This window comes from Tamandua tetradactyla, chromosome 3 (assembly GCF_023851605.1).
Source record: "Tamandua tetradactyla isolate mTamTet1 chromosome 3, mTamTet1.pri, whole genome shotgun sequence".
Lineage (NCBI taxonomy): Eukaryota > Metazoa > Chordata > Mammalia > Pilosa > Myrmecophagidae > Tamandua > Tamandua tetradactyla.
Window position 1 is genome coordinate 200,595,325 of NC_135329.1, and position 16,221 is coordinate 200,611,545.

A 16,221-nucleotide genomic window follows, 5' to 3' on the forward strand; every position below is an offset into this window, starting at 1 on the left:
GTCATCTGGAAATTATTTGCTTTCTGAAGAATTGTGGACATTTTCATCAAGAGAAGTGGGACATTTGAGAATCAAGTGATCAGGAATTGTTGATGCAGAGATAACATATCAATGATAGCAGAGGAGCAGATTTATGTTAATTTTAAGAGAATCCAAAAAAATCATACCTTCTATAATCTGATACTAATCTAAGAAGGTCTTCAGTTGAAATTTTGCTACTTTCTTGTCTATATAATGGTGAAAATCTTGAGTCTCTGTCCACATTTCCCTGGTTGTCCTTAAATACTGATCTGAAAGAAAATAATATTTATTTATGTTGGTTTTTAGGCAATGATGACGGAGTTGCATTTTTAAAGTGACTAAGTTGGTCACATTTCCCACTTAAATGGAAGAAACTCTAGGAATTTAGAAAATAAAAACATAAGAAATCTTATTGGAATAAAAATTTTATTTACTATATGTATGTTATCTTTAATTTCTTATTTTCAACTCTGCCACCAAAGTGACAGTTGCCCATATTATAATTTGTATATTGCCTCACATTTGGTATATGAAAACCTGTACTAAGGAGAAGAATAGGAACAAATATTATTCTTTCACATTATTTCCTCAAGACTTCCTAAACCTGGGCAAGATGGAGTAATGTCTTGATAGCATGCTTGGATGGCATCGATAGGATTCGTGAACAGAGGAACAGGATGAGGTGGGATCTGCGGGTAACAGAGCACTGGACTCTTGAAACCTTTTCATGGATATACATACGCTCATATGCTCACTTTTAGGACAGTGCCAAAGACAAAATAGAGAACACTTGAACTGGAAATTTATTTTGAATAAAGAGAACACCATGAATGTGAACCATTTATTTCATCACAATTATAAAGAATGAGTTTAAATATATAAACTGTTTTTGTACAAATAACACAGTAATGTCAGGCAATACTTGCTTTATATCTCTAGAATACTTAGCTTCCTCATATTTCATGACATGCTGTGTTGGCCAAAGAAAAATTAGACACCATGTATAATTGCTTTCTGTGTAATGTAGGGAAACAATGAATTTTTATTCCTCTTATAACTTAAGAGTCTTAATTAAGATATATTATTACTGTTTAAATTAACTGAAGATTTCAATACATAGGCTGAAATGGCCAATTAAATGGATATCTGATTATAGAGCTTTAGTGTAAAATAAGAGAAGGGGCCAAGCTTTTTAAAGAAATGATATTTTTAGACTACTTCAATCTGTATTCCATTTTTCTCTGCTAAATGGAGAGAAATGAAAGGATCCTCTATCAAATAACACCAGGGAGACAGAATGAAAATATTTAACTTGAGGATATTTTTATTTCAATAGCATACAAAACTTTAGTTTGAAGGAATAAAATGTAGAAACCAATATGACATATTTCCATCATGAAAGGAATTGAACTGAGCTTGACCAATTCTTTTTTTTAAATTAACCCAATTACTTCAATAACATAAACAGGTGTGCATTGGGTAGTTTATTTTTGCTCTTATCCACAGATCAGTCATGGAAACTGCTCACTTACACTGGAAACTCAATGTGAAGAGAAGGAAGAGTCCAGCATCATGGGTAAGTACCATCAGAGAGCCATGTATTCTGTCTTTGGCTCAGTAAATAGCTGGCAGGAGAACAAAGAACTGACTCATTAACAGAGATGCTTTCACTATGAAAGTCAGTAGCACCCCATATAGGAACTGTTTAAAAAGTTGAAAAAGTGATCAGACTTTGAGTAGAAATACGAATGAAGCTGATCAAGATAGGACTAAGGTAAATTAGAATATAGAGTAAAAGATGACATGGTCCATATTTTCAAGCTTCAACTTCTATGTGAGACCAAAGGGACATATGTTTATTGGTGCAAAATTTATATTCTGGGTAGTGCATTTCCTAATTTAACTTGTATGGTCAGTTCAATTGAACACCATTAGTACATGGAATCTTGAATAGGGTGTGAAATCTTGTTGGTTTGTCCAGGTTAGTGTGATGCCCTGATATATCCCAGAGTAATTTGGGCAGTGAATAAAGAAGTATTTGCAAGGTCCCCTTGGGAGACTAGGGAGAAAGGAGAAAATATTCAACTTCCCCATCTGGGGAATTTCTGAAATTCTAGCAAGCAGTGGGAACAACCAAATCAACAGGCCGAGCCCTCTATCTTTTTGCAGGTTTGCCTCTGCAAAGGACAGGCTAAGACTACTTAAAATTAGGCCTAAGAATCACCCTCAGAGAATCACTTTTATTGCTCAGATATAGCCTCTCTCTCTCTCTCTCTCTAAGTCAACTCAGCAGGTAAACTCATTGCCCTCCCCCACCACGCACCCATGTGGTACATGACTCCCAGGGGTATAAATCTTTCTGGCAGCGTGGGACAGAAATCCTGGGATGAGCGGGAACTAGCATCAAGGGATTGAGAAAACTTTCTTAACCAAAAAGGGAAGAGAGAAATGAGACAAAATAAAGTTTCTGTGGCTGAGAGATTTCAGACAGTCAAGAGGTTATCCTAGAGGTTATTCTTACACATTATACAGACATCCCTTTTTAGTTTATGGTGTATTGGAGTGGCTGGAGGGAAGTACTTGAAATTGCTGAGTTGTGTTCCAGTAGCCCTGATTCTTGAAGATGATTGTATAACTATATGGCCTTTACAATGTTACCATGTGATGGTGGAAACCTTGTATGTGATGCTTCTTTTATCCAGGGTATGGACAGAGAAGTAAAAAAAATGTGGATCAAGAATAAATAAATAATAGGGAGGCCAAAGGGTAAAATAAAGTGGGTACATGGAAATACTAGTGGTCAGGAAATATATACCATACAAGGGGTATGGTATATATTAGTTTTTTTTCTTTCTTTTTATTTGTTTTTCTGGAGTGATGCAAATGTTCTAAAAAATGATCATGGTGATGAATACACAACTATGTGATGATATTGCAAGCCATTGATTGCACATCATGTATGAAATGTATGTGTGTGAAGATTTATCAATAAAAATATTTTCTACAAAAGCAGAGATGCCTTCAGAATGGCTGGGATGTCATACCTAGTTCCAACTGCTACAGTTGAGCAAAGATCAGTATGCTATGAGGCTCTCAGGTCCATGACATTCAGGGTCATGACTGAAGGAATTCTGTATTCAGTTTCAAAGAAAAGAAGCTTAAGTGCCCCTGGTGGCTTCATTCATAAGCAGCATGAATAGCCATGCTGTAGAGACAGTGTTAGACATATTTTTCACGGTTACAGGGAACACAATTGAAAACTGATTGTCAGGCAGTTAAAATGTTTTTAGAAAGAAATTATTTAAACATTAGAGTTATAAAAAGACAGAAGTCACCACCGTGGGAAGTATAAGGAGATCTTTACTGGAAGCAATCACAGAAAGTATGGATAACAATTTGTTGGGGATGTTAGTGGTCGGGTGTAAATTTCAGATAACAGCTGCACTGGGTGCCTTCTCTAAATGTAGGACACAGGAATGAAATTTGTATTATAATCTGGTTTAATTTTAGATAAAACTCATTGCTATCCACTGGTTCATTTAGAATGTCAAGTAAGACAGAGTAAGAGAAATCACAAAGGAGCTCTGGCCTGGATTTAGACACATATGTTTCTGGGGGTGTGCTATGCATGGAAAAAGAGTTCATTTACAATATGACACATTTCTAAGTGTCAACTTCCTCCCTCATCAATTCTCTAAACAGCCATCTGCATGTGTTCTCATTACCTACCCCAACAATAACCTTTTCGCTGTAAAATGGCACTGCAGCTGCTACCAAAAATGAAAACATGCACCAAATTAATTTTGGATAACCTACTGTTCACGGTGATGAGTGTCTGTGTGTGCATTGCAACGATGATCTGTGTGTGGTCTTGAACTGTCATTTCTATCTTTTAATGGCAGTTGATTTTAAGGGCACACATAATATTTCAGGGCACACTCAAAACTATGTTGCTAAACAAACTGTAATCTAAAAAACGTAATGGTAGGGAAAAGTAGCCCCAGAATCAGCAGTGACAATAAGGTACTGAAGGGTTCGGGAAGGTAGAGGCTATCAAAATGACACGGGTACCAACTAGCCTCCTCTGATTCTGCCAACATTTACTTAAAACAGCCTCCACATTGTGAAGGAAAAATTAGAATACTCTTTGGTTAGATCTTGCACTTTTTGTGGTTAGATAATCCAAGTAGCCCGATATGAAATCTTTAGAACTGTACTGCTCAGCCATGTCTCTCAGTTGCCAGAGATGTTTACATAAATGTAAATCAGATATTAATATATATACAAATTGGTGGTGGAAAATGTTTCCTAACCTACACTTAAACCACTAATTGGACATTAATACAACATATAATTATGGCACTGATGGCTTTCCTGTCCTAGGAATAATTCAATAGTCAGTTATATTGTCAGCATCTCTGGAAACTTCATCTTTCATCTAGCACATTTTATTAGACAAATTCAAGTAGGGCTGTTACTACTTCTCCTAACTGCTTAGGTTCTTTCAACCATGGGCAAATCCTGTACAAACCCCACCCCCTCCCATGACAATTATTCTTTAGTGTCCCTAATCTACCAGAAATTTAGGCATCATATCACCTCAACAAGTGGTTGTTGTTATTAAAATAGTGACTTATAACAGTAGCTAGATTTCTTGGGCACATATCTGTGTTTATTAATCCTTGCAATAGTAAATTAGTATGAGTTTTCTTTTGTAGATAAAAAAAAAAAACTAGCATGAAGGCAAACTAACAAGGTCACTGGGTTAGCAGGGGAGTGTGGCTCTAAAATGCCTCCTTCTAAAACTTCAGGCAATGTTGGCTCCTTAAAGAAAAGATGAGGTCATAGTGTAATTTTTCCAGTATTTGAATATTCCATTGTTGCCAAGGGTTATCTTGCCTCTACTTGCCCTGATGGTTTTTTTTTTTTTTTAACTTTTTTTATTGTATAGTATAACATATAAACAAAGCAGAGAAAGAAAAAAGCAATAGTTTTCAGAGCATTTTCAACAAGTAGTTACAGGACAGATCCCAGAGTTTGTCATGGGCTACCATACGATCCTCTCATATTTTTCCTTCTAGCTGCTCCAGAATATAGGAGGCTAGAAGGCTTAAATGTTTTTTTTATCATCATCACAATCGACTTTTTTTCCTTTTTTTGTGAAAAATAACATATACAAAAAAGCAATAATTTTCAAACACAGCACCACAATTAGTTGTAGAACATATTTCAGACTTTGACATGGGTTACAGTTCCACAATTTTTGGTTTTTACTTCCAGCTGCTCTAAAATACTGGAGACTAAAAGAGATATCAATTTAATGATTCAGCATTCATACTCATTTGCTAAATCCTACCTTTTCTGTATAACTCCAATATCACCTTTGATCTTTCCATCCCTCTCTTTAGGGGTGTTTGGGCTATGGCCATTCTAAATTTTTCATATCGGAAAGGTCTGTCACTAATATGGGGTAAGGAGATGAACTATCTGATGCTCTGGAGAGGGTGGGCTAGGTTTCAGGACTTATCTGGATCAGAGACCCATCTGGAGGTTGTAGGTTTCTGGAAAGTTACTCTAGTGCATGCAACCCTTGTGGAATCTTATATAATGCCCTAGGTGTTCTTTAGGATTGGCTGGAACGGTCCAGGTTGGGGTTTTGCAGGTTATGATAGGTAGCAAGGTCTAACTGAAGCTTGTGTAAGAGCAACCTCCAGAGTAGCTTCTCGACTCTATTTGAACTCTCTCTGCCACTGATACTTTATTAGTTACACTCTTTTCCCCCTTTTGGTCAGGATGGAATTGTTGATCCCACAGTGCCAGGTCTGGACTCATTCCTGGGAGTCATCTCCCACGTCACCAGGGAGACTTTCACCCCTGGATGTCATGTCCCACGTAGGGGGTAGGGCAATGATTTCACTTGCAGGGTTGGGCTTAGAGAGACTGAGGCCACACCTGAACAACAACAGAGGTCCTCCAGAAGTAACTCTTAGGCATGCTTATAGGTCTAAGCTTCTCTGCTACCTACATAAGCTTCAAAGAGCAAGCCTCATGATCGAGGGCATGGCTTATTGATTTGGGTGTCCCTAAAGTTTGACGCAGTATCAGGGGTTTCCCTGATGGTAAGGTTTAATAGTTCCATACTCTTTCTCCCGTCCCTCAGGGGACTTTGCCAGTACTTTTTGATTATCTGCTTAATATACTCTAGGATGTATCCAGGCATTACAATAATCTTTACAGGATTAAAGGACCTCTTTCTTATTCTGGGCTCCCCGTGTTTCAATTGTTCAAGTGAGCTATACAGATATGTTGAATTAGATTATATACTACAGAAAATTTCAGTTCCAGATCAAATAAACCTTTCTTCCATTGGTCTCAAAGAATATGTGTGGTTCTAAAATATAGATACCCCTATGTTCTGAATTATTTTAACCCCAACCTATTTCTCTTTGTTTTTATCTCTAAATAGCAGGTTATATATATAAAACAACTGACAGTTCTTTTTAATCAGGAACTGAGAATACTTAACAATAAGGAGATGTTGGATCAGTGACTTATAACTGGCTATCTTTTCTTTCGAAGCTTATGAGACATAAAAACAATTAAAGTTATCATAAAAGGTTCAGTATATCTAGGGAACAGATTTTCACGGAGGATGTCCTGGCCTTACATGTCCAATAGGGAGAGAGAGAAATGGGTACATAAAGTGATATTTATGATCAACTTTATGCCAAATGCTTTTGCACCTGAGATCTCACCTACTCCCCTGAAGGCAGGCATTGTTAAATCCATTTTACAGATGGGGACCTTGAGACTTGGAGAGGAGACTTGCCCAAAGTCCAGTCGAAGTGGGTGGTGGCCTGATCTGAACCATGTTGGGGGACTCTGGGACCTCATCTCTTTCTCCTTTGCTCTGGGGCTGCCTTAGGGCAGGGCAGGTCCTGATGACCACGGAAGTCTATCTTGGCTCACTGCTGTCTTCACGTCCATATTTCTCCTCTCTGCCCCTTCCGGCCTGCAACTTAAAATCAACCTCAAGATTCCAACACACAGCAGTGATCTTACTCTGGATATGCTCATCACTGGGAAATGTGAGACCCAAAAATGCCATAACTAGCAGGTTCACTCTTTTCTCTGGATTTTAAAGTTATTGCTATTGGGGCAATGTTACCAATATTCGAATGAATATCTAATAGGCTACCTTTTCAAAGCTCAAATCATGCTTTTTTATTTATTCACTTTGGACATTACTGACCTTTCCCCCTTATAGATCTCTGTCAGGTTCTTCCTCTTGTAGGAAATTCCTATTCTAATAATGATGCAAAAGAAATTGAGGAAGACAACAGTAATTGATGTTAAGGCTGATATGGAAAGCAAAGTTTCCCATTTGTGTAGAGATTATACCACGTTATCCACATGTCCAGGTGTCCTCATACAATAACATTTCTATCAGAATCAACTGGTACTAATATCTGTGTTAATCAGCACCAAAATCCAAGGGATTTAAATGATCATGTGGACATCCAATGTAGACCTGAGCTCTATGCATAGGTGAAAACATGTTGCTGAATAAGAAATCAAAGTACATCCACGTGGACTTTCTGCAGCCAGACTCATAGATTGACAGAATATTAATGGTTTGATATACAAAATATACATTATAAACAAGTTATGACTTTGATCTGACACCTGCCAAGAACACATGGTCTGCTGGCCATGCACACACTCCCCACCTATCCCAGCCTCAGTCTATTATGAGCTGATTGCTAAATTGTCTTGTCCAATGTAAAATTATGAAGATGAACACGTGAGCATTCTTCTAAATGTGGGTACATTAAGAGTACCAGAAAACACCAAGATGTTCAAAACTGAAGCTTCCCACACAGGCAACAAATGTATTTCTATTCTGTAGGTTGCAAGGACCAAAGTGTCCACCTACCTCACTGCCCAAGCAAATGGCATGCGGTATTTCCCCAATTTGCTGCAGAACTGCCTGTTGGATTTTAATATCTTTTGTGCATACTAAGGAAAAAAAGTAATAAAAAATGCTGTTTAGAACACCACTTTAAAAATCGTACATGTACAATAATAGTAAATACTTTTTCAAATGATCTGATGTTGAAACAGTGGAATTCTGCTTGTTGGTCCACAGATTTTACCTTATAAAGAGCCAAATTATATCCTCTGTGTGCAAACTATTACATAATATTTTTCTTATGCTTTAGTTTGGAAATTCCAAATGTAGAAAACGTCCTTGCTTTGGAACGCCAGCTTCTTTTGTTCCCCCTGACTTAACAAACCTTGAATCTTCTTGGAAAGTGTTATCAAATTTGCATTCAAGGTCTGTCTAATATTTCCTTTTATTAGTAAGGGCAAAAATTGGCAAAATTTGTTCTAAAGGGTCACATGTTCAATATTTTGGACTTTTCACAACATTTCAACACTGCCACTGTAGTGGGAAAGCAACCATATATAATACATAAATGAACGAGCATGGTTGTATTTCAATAAAACCTTATTTACAAAAGCAGGTGGCAAGCCAGATTTGGCTCACACACCATAATTTGCCTAATATTGAATGCAGGGTCTCTCACTAATACATTAAACACTACCCTAGGAAAGTATAGATGGAAGATGTAGACTTTTCACATTTATTTTCTATTAGATATCAACATTTCACTATTAAGGAAAATGTGACAATGGGAAAGAAGAGGGAAAACTGCCTATAGGTACCATTCAACCCACTTACAGTATTTCCTTTCCTCTTTCTTCACTTAGGTATTATTATATTTTGATATATAATTATGTGTCTTACATGGTTTCTTAGTTCATCATAAGTGTTCACTTACAAGAAAACTACATTCACTTGTTTTTGGACAGACTATTCCTAACTTTTCATTACTGTTAATATTTGACCCCTGGGCTTAGGATGCTATCAAATTTAAATTTATTTCTGCTAATATATTCTCAGAAGCCAAGAACTTCTAGGTCAAAAAGCATAAAACAAAAAACGTATACATTTAAAACTTACTGTTTTAATTCATTGCATTAACAAGAGAATATTTCCAGATAGCATTTATCAAATGACAATTCATCAAAGCAGTGTGACTTTATCTCTGAAAAGCAATTGAGAGTATTTATAAGGAAGATTATACATTACCTTGTTGGAGTCTGGATTCTTAATATAAGGCTCAACACTGCTTGCGATATTTCCCATCAGAACTTTTTCAATTTTGGCCACCAAAACAATTTCAGAATGTGGATCGCTTACAGAAAATATAGCCTATGTACACAGAAAGTGGCTAATAAGCATTTAAGAAACAATACTGAAGATATTTACAAAATTCCACTTTTTAAAAAAGGTCAGCTTTAAGGGGTGGGGTGGGTTTTATCTGGAAACTGCCCATCCTATGGGCTCTGTTGGCAAGGACAATGGAACCAGACTTTTCCATCCTATTATCAGTAAACAAAAGTTTGCAACCTGCTTTGGAAATTTTAGCCATTCCTCCGGAAATCCCTTGACGTGAGGGTCTTCTGATTGTCTTGGAGTGACAGTGGCGATGTTGCCATTTTCCAAAGCCATGGAAGGCCCTGAGAGCATCTGCCTGACGGCAGTGTGGTTCAGATCCACATGAAAATCTGCAGAAATCTTCCTGCTGTCTCTGAGGTCAAAGAGTGCCACACTCACAAAAAAAGGCTCAATCTGCAAGAAAAAGGAAGAACAGATGGTTTTGAAATAAAATCATTACACATGCAGTATCTTCCCTGGTCATTATTTAACAAAAAGTAGATAAAATACACGCAGGAGGCAAATTTGCATTAACTCAGCGAGAAGCAACCAGATTCCTTTCCTCCAGTGGGTGCCCAAAATCTCGAGACTGTATTTCATTGGTTTCTTCATTCTAGTTTCTTTTGCTATGTACTCTCTTTCATATGTTGGATTACAGACATGGTTTGGCCTTACAAATACTTCTTGTTATTTACTCTGTGCTCTTAAAATACATTTGCCCAGAAATCTATGATAGAGTCTTGGAAGTTTCTAAGACTGCACATTTGAAAATACTTCACCAATACAACCACTGCTCAGTTTTCTCTCATAGCTTGACAGTATAATAATAATGGTTAATCTTTATTGGGCATTTCCTACATGCCATCCACTGTCCTGGGAACTTTCAAAACCTTAGTGAATAAAGTATATATTAAAGCACAGTGTAATAGATTGTTGGGTAAGTGTCAGGTTGGGTTCTCAGTCTTTCTCTGTCCTTCATGCTCTTGACAGTTTACAAGGGTATAGGATATACGTTCTGAAGGACAACCTTCAAACTTGATCCCTCATAATTTTCCTTATGACTATTTACAGGTCGTACCTTCATGGCGATAATACCCCAAAGCAACGCTTAAGTTTCATAGTTCATTGCACCAAGGGAAAACCATGTCACCTGTCCTATGATCCATGATCTTAGCCTTCATCTTTTGGTTATGTTGGTATCTCCAGGTTTCTCCATTATAAAGTCACTATTTTCCCTATGGTAATTGATTAGTATTTGTGGAGACATATTCTGAGATTACACTGATGTCCTCCTGCTCATCAAACTCACACCTGCCAGCCTTAGTCTCCATTGACAACTTCTACCAGAATCAACCATCACCATTAATGAATGCCAATGGTCATTATATAGTTCCATTATTCTTTCTATACATATTAGCTGACATTTTACTGTAAGGATGAGTTTCTCTTCCCCCTCATTTCTGTATTCATTTATTAATTTATACAAATGTAGGCTCATAAGTTATCATTTTATTCAATAACTGGTCTTCTCTTATTATCATTATTTATAGTGATGCTCAAATTGTCCCAGATTTGGTTAATGGAATACCCATAAAGGTAGCTCTTGTGTCTTTCTGACAGGTCCCTATATATTTTGAGCATTTTTTTTTTTTTTTACCAAACAAGATGTTGCAGGATTCCTCTTGTATTTTCTGTGCCCCATTTTCTCCAAGAAGCCTTGGCTCCTTTTAGCGAGAGGGACATTTAGAAGCCAAAATCAAGATACTCATCATGCTCATTGTTACTGCGATACCATTGCTTTTATTCCCTCTCAGTGTACAGAGATATGAAATATAGGTATGTAGAAACATGTATACATAAACATACGTATATATATATATATATATATATATATATATATATATACACACACACACACGATGCTCATATCCTTAACTATTTATTATATCTGCATATGAACATTTATCAAAAACCATAAGTTCATGCTGATGCTTTCACTTCTAGTCCAAACTCTCAAGGGTTCTCTTTAATCTCTCTTCTTTCTATATTTGTATGTTCTCCAATAGTAAGCAACCTGGCCGTCATTTTCATCAATCTATTTACTTATTTGCTCAATCAATTTACTTATTGGTCCAAAGTAAATAGTCTCCCAATTATACTATCCATCTATTCTAACTGCCCCCTCTGTGCCTCCCTGCACTGGACTCTGTATCCTGACGAGGCAGAGGGCTTGCCACCTCTGGACTTCCACATGGCTCTCTCCTCCCCATCATCTGAAATCCTTGGATTCTTTTTGCCACCATGCCAGGAAGAGAGGGGAAGGTACAGAATAAAAGCATGTTGGGAAAGGAAGGGAAGAGAAGAAGGAAAGGGAAAATCTCTTAGTTGAGTTTTGAAGTGGTCATTAGGAAAAGCACTTGTTCGAAGGAAATTCTAGGTACAGTGAGTGTCATGTACAAAGACTTAAAGACGTGAAAGAACATAGGAAAAGAGCATTAGAGTAGAGTAAGACTGGAGGCAAAAAATTATTAAGGGGTCATTTGTGGGAGTGGCATTTGAGAAACATTAAGGACGTACAACCAAACCCTGGGAAATCAATTTCATGCATGTGTGCTGGCAACCGGAGCAAAGGTTATACAGGGATACGAATAAAGAAAAATTTCCAGGTTTGAGAGTCTAGGAAAGTAAGTATGACAATGTTATACTCCAATATAAGGGATAAAGATGACAGAGGTGAATTCTGAATGGGACACAGAGAGTCATCCCTGGAATATCCTAGTAGCAGCTGGATATGTGACTTTTGAGCTCAGTTGAGGAAAGTGGGCAGGAGAACTGCACCTGGAGTATTTTCATAAGTGGGTTCCTGTTTAGGCCACGAGAAAAAGAGAAAAGAATCAGAATGGGATCCTGGGAAATATCAACATGCAACCAAAAAGTTGGGGTTGTAAAGGAGACTGAGGAGTGTAGAGAAAAGACAAAAAAAAAAGATAAATATTTTTAAATGCTACCAGATTATCACAGAAATGGAAGGAAGACAAAGATTCAAGGAAGAAGGAAGGGTCCACTAGAAGAAATGTTCAATGCAACAGAGAGATTAATTAAGGCGAGGACCGAAATATACAATTAACTACAAGGATCTAAAGATGGAATATGCCTCTAAAAATATTTTATTTTTGTTTATGCTACTGAGTTTTGAACTGATGCCTATCATATGCCAATATTCTGCAGATAGGCAAGTTATATAGAGACCACATTAAGACCCAATTCATCATTATACAACTTCACACATGCTGTAGATTTTGCTGAAAGCTTGATGAGTCCTCATGCCCTCTGAAAAGCAGTACATTAGTTCAATTTTTTTAATATTAGCAGTATTTGCAAGCTCTCTTACAGTTTGAAATAGAACTCCACATCTGACGTGAAATTCAATAAATTACTTTTTAAAAATAAATCAATTACAAAGTAACATTTTATATTTTACCAATTTATCTTAATTTAGAAAAAAATCCTGATTTGTGGTAGTGATAGTCTGCCAAGAGTTGAAAATACAGAAGTTACATGAAAATAACTCAGGTTGGAACTCACATAAAGTTAAAGGATAAAATCCTTATTATTTTCCCTGAATTGTTGCATTTCCCTTTTCATTTTATTTAGTAAATGGAAATAAAATACCTACTTTGATATTCCATTAGAAACGAAAGCTCATGTGGTGATTCATTTATTTCTCCCAATGCATCTTTTCAACCTAAATTTACTTTTTGAGTCTCTGGGCTTTTCAATAAGTATTTAGTAAATAAAGCACCTTAAAGCATATCAATTAAGTCATAAGACTTTTTTATGTTTAGAATTCTGCATTCTTTTTTTTTCAATTCAAGACCATGAAATTTTAAATTAGCTTTGTTGAGAAGCAGCTTTATTAGTTCAGATTTTTTTAATTGATGTTTATTTTCAAAGAAATATTTTATATTAAAAACCACGAATTTGAACTTGGTTTTCAGTTTATCAACTAAAAATTACATGCTGTCAAATATTGTTTCCTCATCCTGAGAACGTTCTCTCAGAGGCATTTTAGAAGCTCATTCATTAAATGCAGTAGATGGCTTTTCAGCAACTTGGAGAAATATTTAGTTAATATAAAAAACATGTTCCTTGAATTAAAAATAATGAATTTAAAAATAATTGCATTAATAAAAGACCATTATTGAGTAAATCTACAATGAGCATTAAAGACAATGCCAGTAATAACAAATTCTCATTGAGTTAAGGTAAGGCGGTTTTATTAGTTTTTTTTCAAATGCAATTTTATTGAGACATATTATATATTCACAAACCATACAATCATTCAAATTGCACAATCAGTGGTCCACAGTATCACCATATAGCTGTGCACTCATCACAATCAATTTTTAAACATTCTCATTAACCCCCAAAAAAGAATAAACGTAAAAATAAAAGTGAAAAAGAACACCCAAAACATCCCATACCCCGCCACCCACCATTATTTATTGATTTTTTTTTGTCTTTTTTTTCCTTACTTATCTGTTCATACACTGGATAAGGGAAGTGTCAGTCATAAGGTTTTCACAATCATACGGTCACACCTTAAAAGCTCTATAGTTACCCACTCATCTTCAAGAATTAAGGCTGTTGGATTACAATTCAAAAGTTACAGGTATTTCCCTCTAGCTACTCCAATACATCCGAAACTGAAAAGGGATATCTAATACTGTATAAGAATAACCTCCATTATGACTTCTTGATTCTATCTGAAATCTCTCAGCCACTGAAACTTTGTTTCGTTTCTTTTGGTCAGGAAGGCTTTCGCACTCCCATTATGCCAGGGCCAGGCTTGTTCCCTGGAGTGATGTCCCATGCTGCCAGGGAGACTTATCCAACGTAGGGAGGTGAGGACAGTGAGCTCACCTGCAGAGTTGGCTTAGAGAGAGATGCCACATCTGAGCAACAGAAGAGGTTCTCCTCTGCAGGAATAAGTTTCATAAAGGCAAGCCCCAAGACTGAGGGCCTGGCCTGTCACATCGGCAGGCCCCAGTGATTGCGAGAATATCCTCAGGTAGAGAAGTTTAATACTTACACCTTTTTTTACCAGTCTCTCAAGGGGGCCTTGCAAATACCTTTTAATCTTTTGCCCAGATTACTCTGGGGTGTATCTGGGCATCACACCAATCTGTACAAACCAACAAGATTTTACTCCCTATTCAATGTTCCATTTAATTATGGTGCTTGAATAAACAGACCATACAAATTAGATTAGGTAGTGTGTTACCAAAAATATAAATTTTGCACCAAATAAACACTCCTTCTGGTCTCATACAGAAGTTGAAGTTTTAAAATACAGTCAATGTCATCTTTTACAATTTAGCCTGCTTTACCATAATCCTACCCAGATCAGCTTCATTCATAACTCTAATTGAAGTCTGATCATTTTTTTCAATGTTTTTATCAGTTGCTGCATGGAGTAATGCTGACTTTCATAGCTGCAGAACTCTAGTTCTGAATCTCAGGTATCAAACAAATACCTGAAATTCCAGGGAACGACAGGTTATACATAAAGAGCTCATTATCTCAGAATTCAGCAATAATACTTACAAATCCGGAATAGATGTGACTGTGGTAAGAGCTTACAATCCAGAAACCTCTATAATAGACTTTACGTGATAACCTAAGCTCTCAATTTTCAAAGTTTGCACCTTATAATTAGTCCATATTAGTGTACTATAAAACACTATAATATATAAGTATAATAATATGTCTTTTCATATCTGGGTTATTCATTTAATATACTTTCCTCAAGGTTCATTTACCTAGTTGCATGCCTCACAACATTCCTTCTTGCAGCTACTCAACAGTCCATTGTATGTATACATCACGTTCCCCCTTCCATTCCTCAGTCCATGTACCCTTGGGCCACCTCCATCCATTGCAAATCATGGTCACTGCCGCCATGAACCAAAAACACCAGTGTGCAAACGTCCATTCATGTGTCTGCTCTCAGTTCCTCCAAGTATGCACCTAACTACAGGGTTGCAGGATTGTATGGCAACACCACTCCCAGCCTCCTGCGGAACCACCACTCTGCTCTCCAGAGGGGCTGGATCACTCTCCTTTCCTACCAAAAGTGAACAGGTACATTTTCTCTCTCCACATTTTCTCCAGCACATGTATCTCTCTGCTCATTTTCAAACAGTTTTATTCACACATCATACAATCCAACCTAAGTAAAAAATCCATAGTTTCTGGTTTAATCACATAGCTATGCCTTTACCACCAAAATCTGTATGATGACATTTTCATTTCTTCCACAAAGAATCCCATACCCCTCAACCATATCCCCTGCTTACTGACATTTAGCTTTGGCACACTGCCTTTGTTACATTCAATGGAAGCATATTACAATGTTACTGTTAACTATTGGCCCTAGTTTGCACTGATTGTATTTTTTCCTTATATCATACCATTTTCAACACCTTGCAATTTTAACATTCATTTGCTCCCCCTCATGCAAAAACATTCTTATATTTGTACATTTAACCACTGTCATAGCTCACTCTAGGCATCGCTAAGTTATACTTCTCGTTCTTATTCTCTGTCTTTCCTTCTAGTGTTACACATGCCCCAATTCCATTTCCCTCAATCATACTCACATTCAGCTTCATTTAGTGTATTTACAATCCTGCATTGCCATCAATTTGTATTGTGCTATCCACTTCTGAATCTTTACAATCAGTCCTGTTGAATATTCTGCATTCCTTCAGTATCAAATGCCCGATGTCTACCCTTTTTCTATCTTCTGATAACCTGTGTTCTTAACTTTATTTTTCAAAGTTCACTTATTAATGGTAGTTTATATTAGTGAGCCCATATAGTATTTGCCCTTTTGTTTCTGGCTAATTTCA

At 36.7% G+C, this 16,221-nt stretch overlaps 1 protein-coding gene across 13 annotated transcripts in view; it reads right to left on the reverse strand.

Moving 5' to 3' along the window:
• Positions 1 to 16,221, reverse strand: part of DOCK10 (dedicator of cytokinesis 10) — a 271,344-nt gene that overhangs the window by 76,321 nt on the left and 178,802 nt on the right. For all 13 annotated transcript variants that reach the window (XM_077155290.1, XM_077155289.1, XM_077155287.1 and 10 more), the window contains exons 12-15: positions 9,500 to 9,721; positions 9,179 to 9,301; positions 7,958 to 8,040; positions 168 to 290 (exon numbers count right to left, since the gene is read on the reverse strand). In XM_077155290.1, the coding sequence (XP_077011405.1) occupies positions 168 to 290; positions 7,958 to 8,040; positions 9,179 to 9,301; positions 9,500 to 9,721 (551 nt within the window). The remainder of the gene's footprint in view (positions 1 to 167; positions 291 to 7,957; positions 8,041 to 9,178; positions 9,302 to 9,499; positions 9,722 to 16,221) is intronic.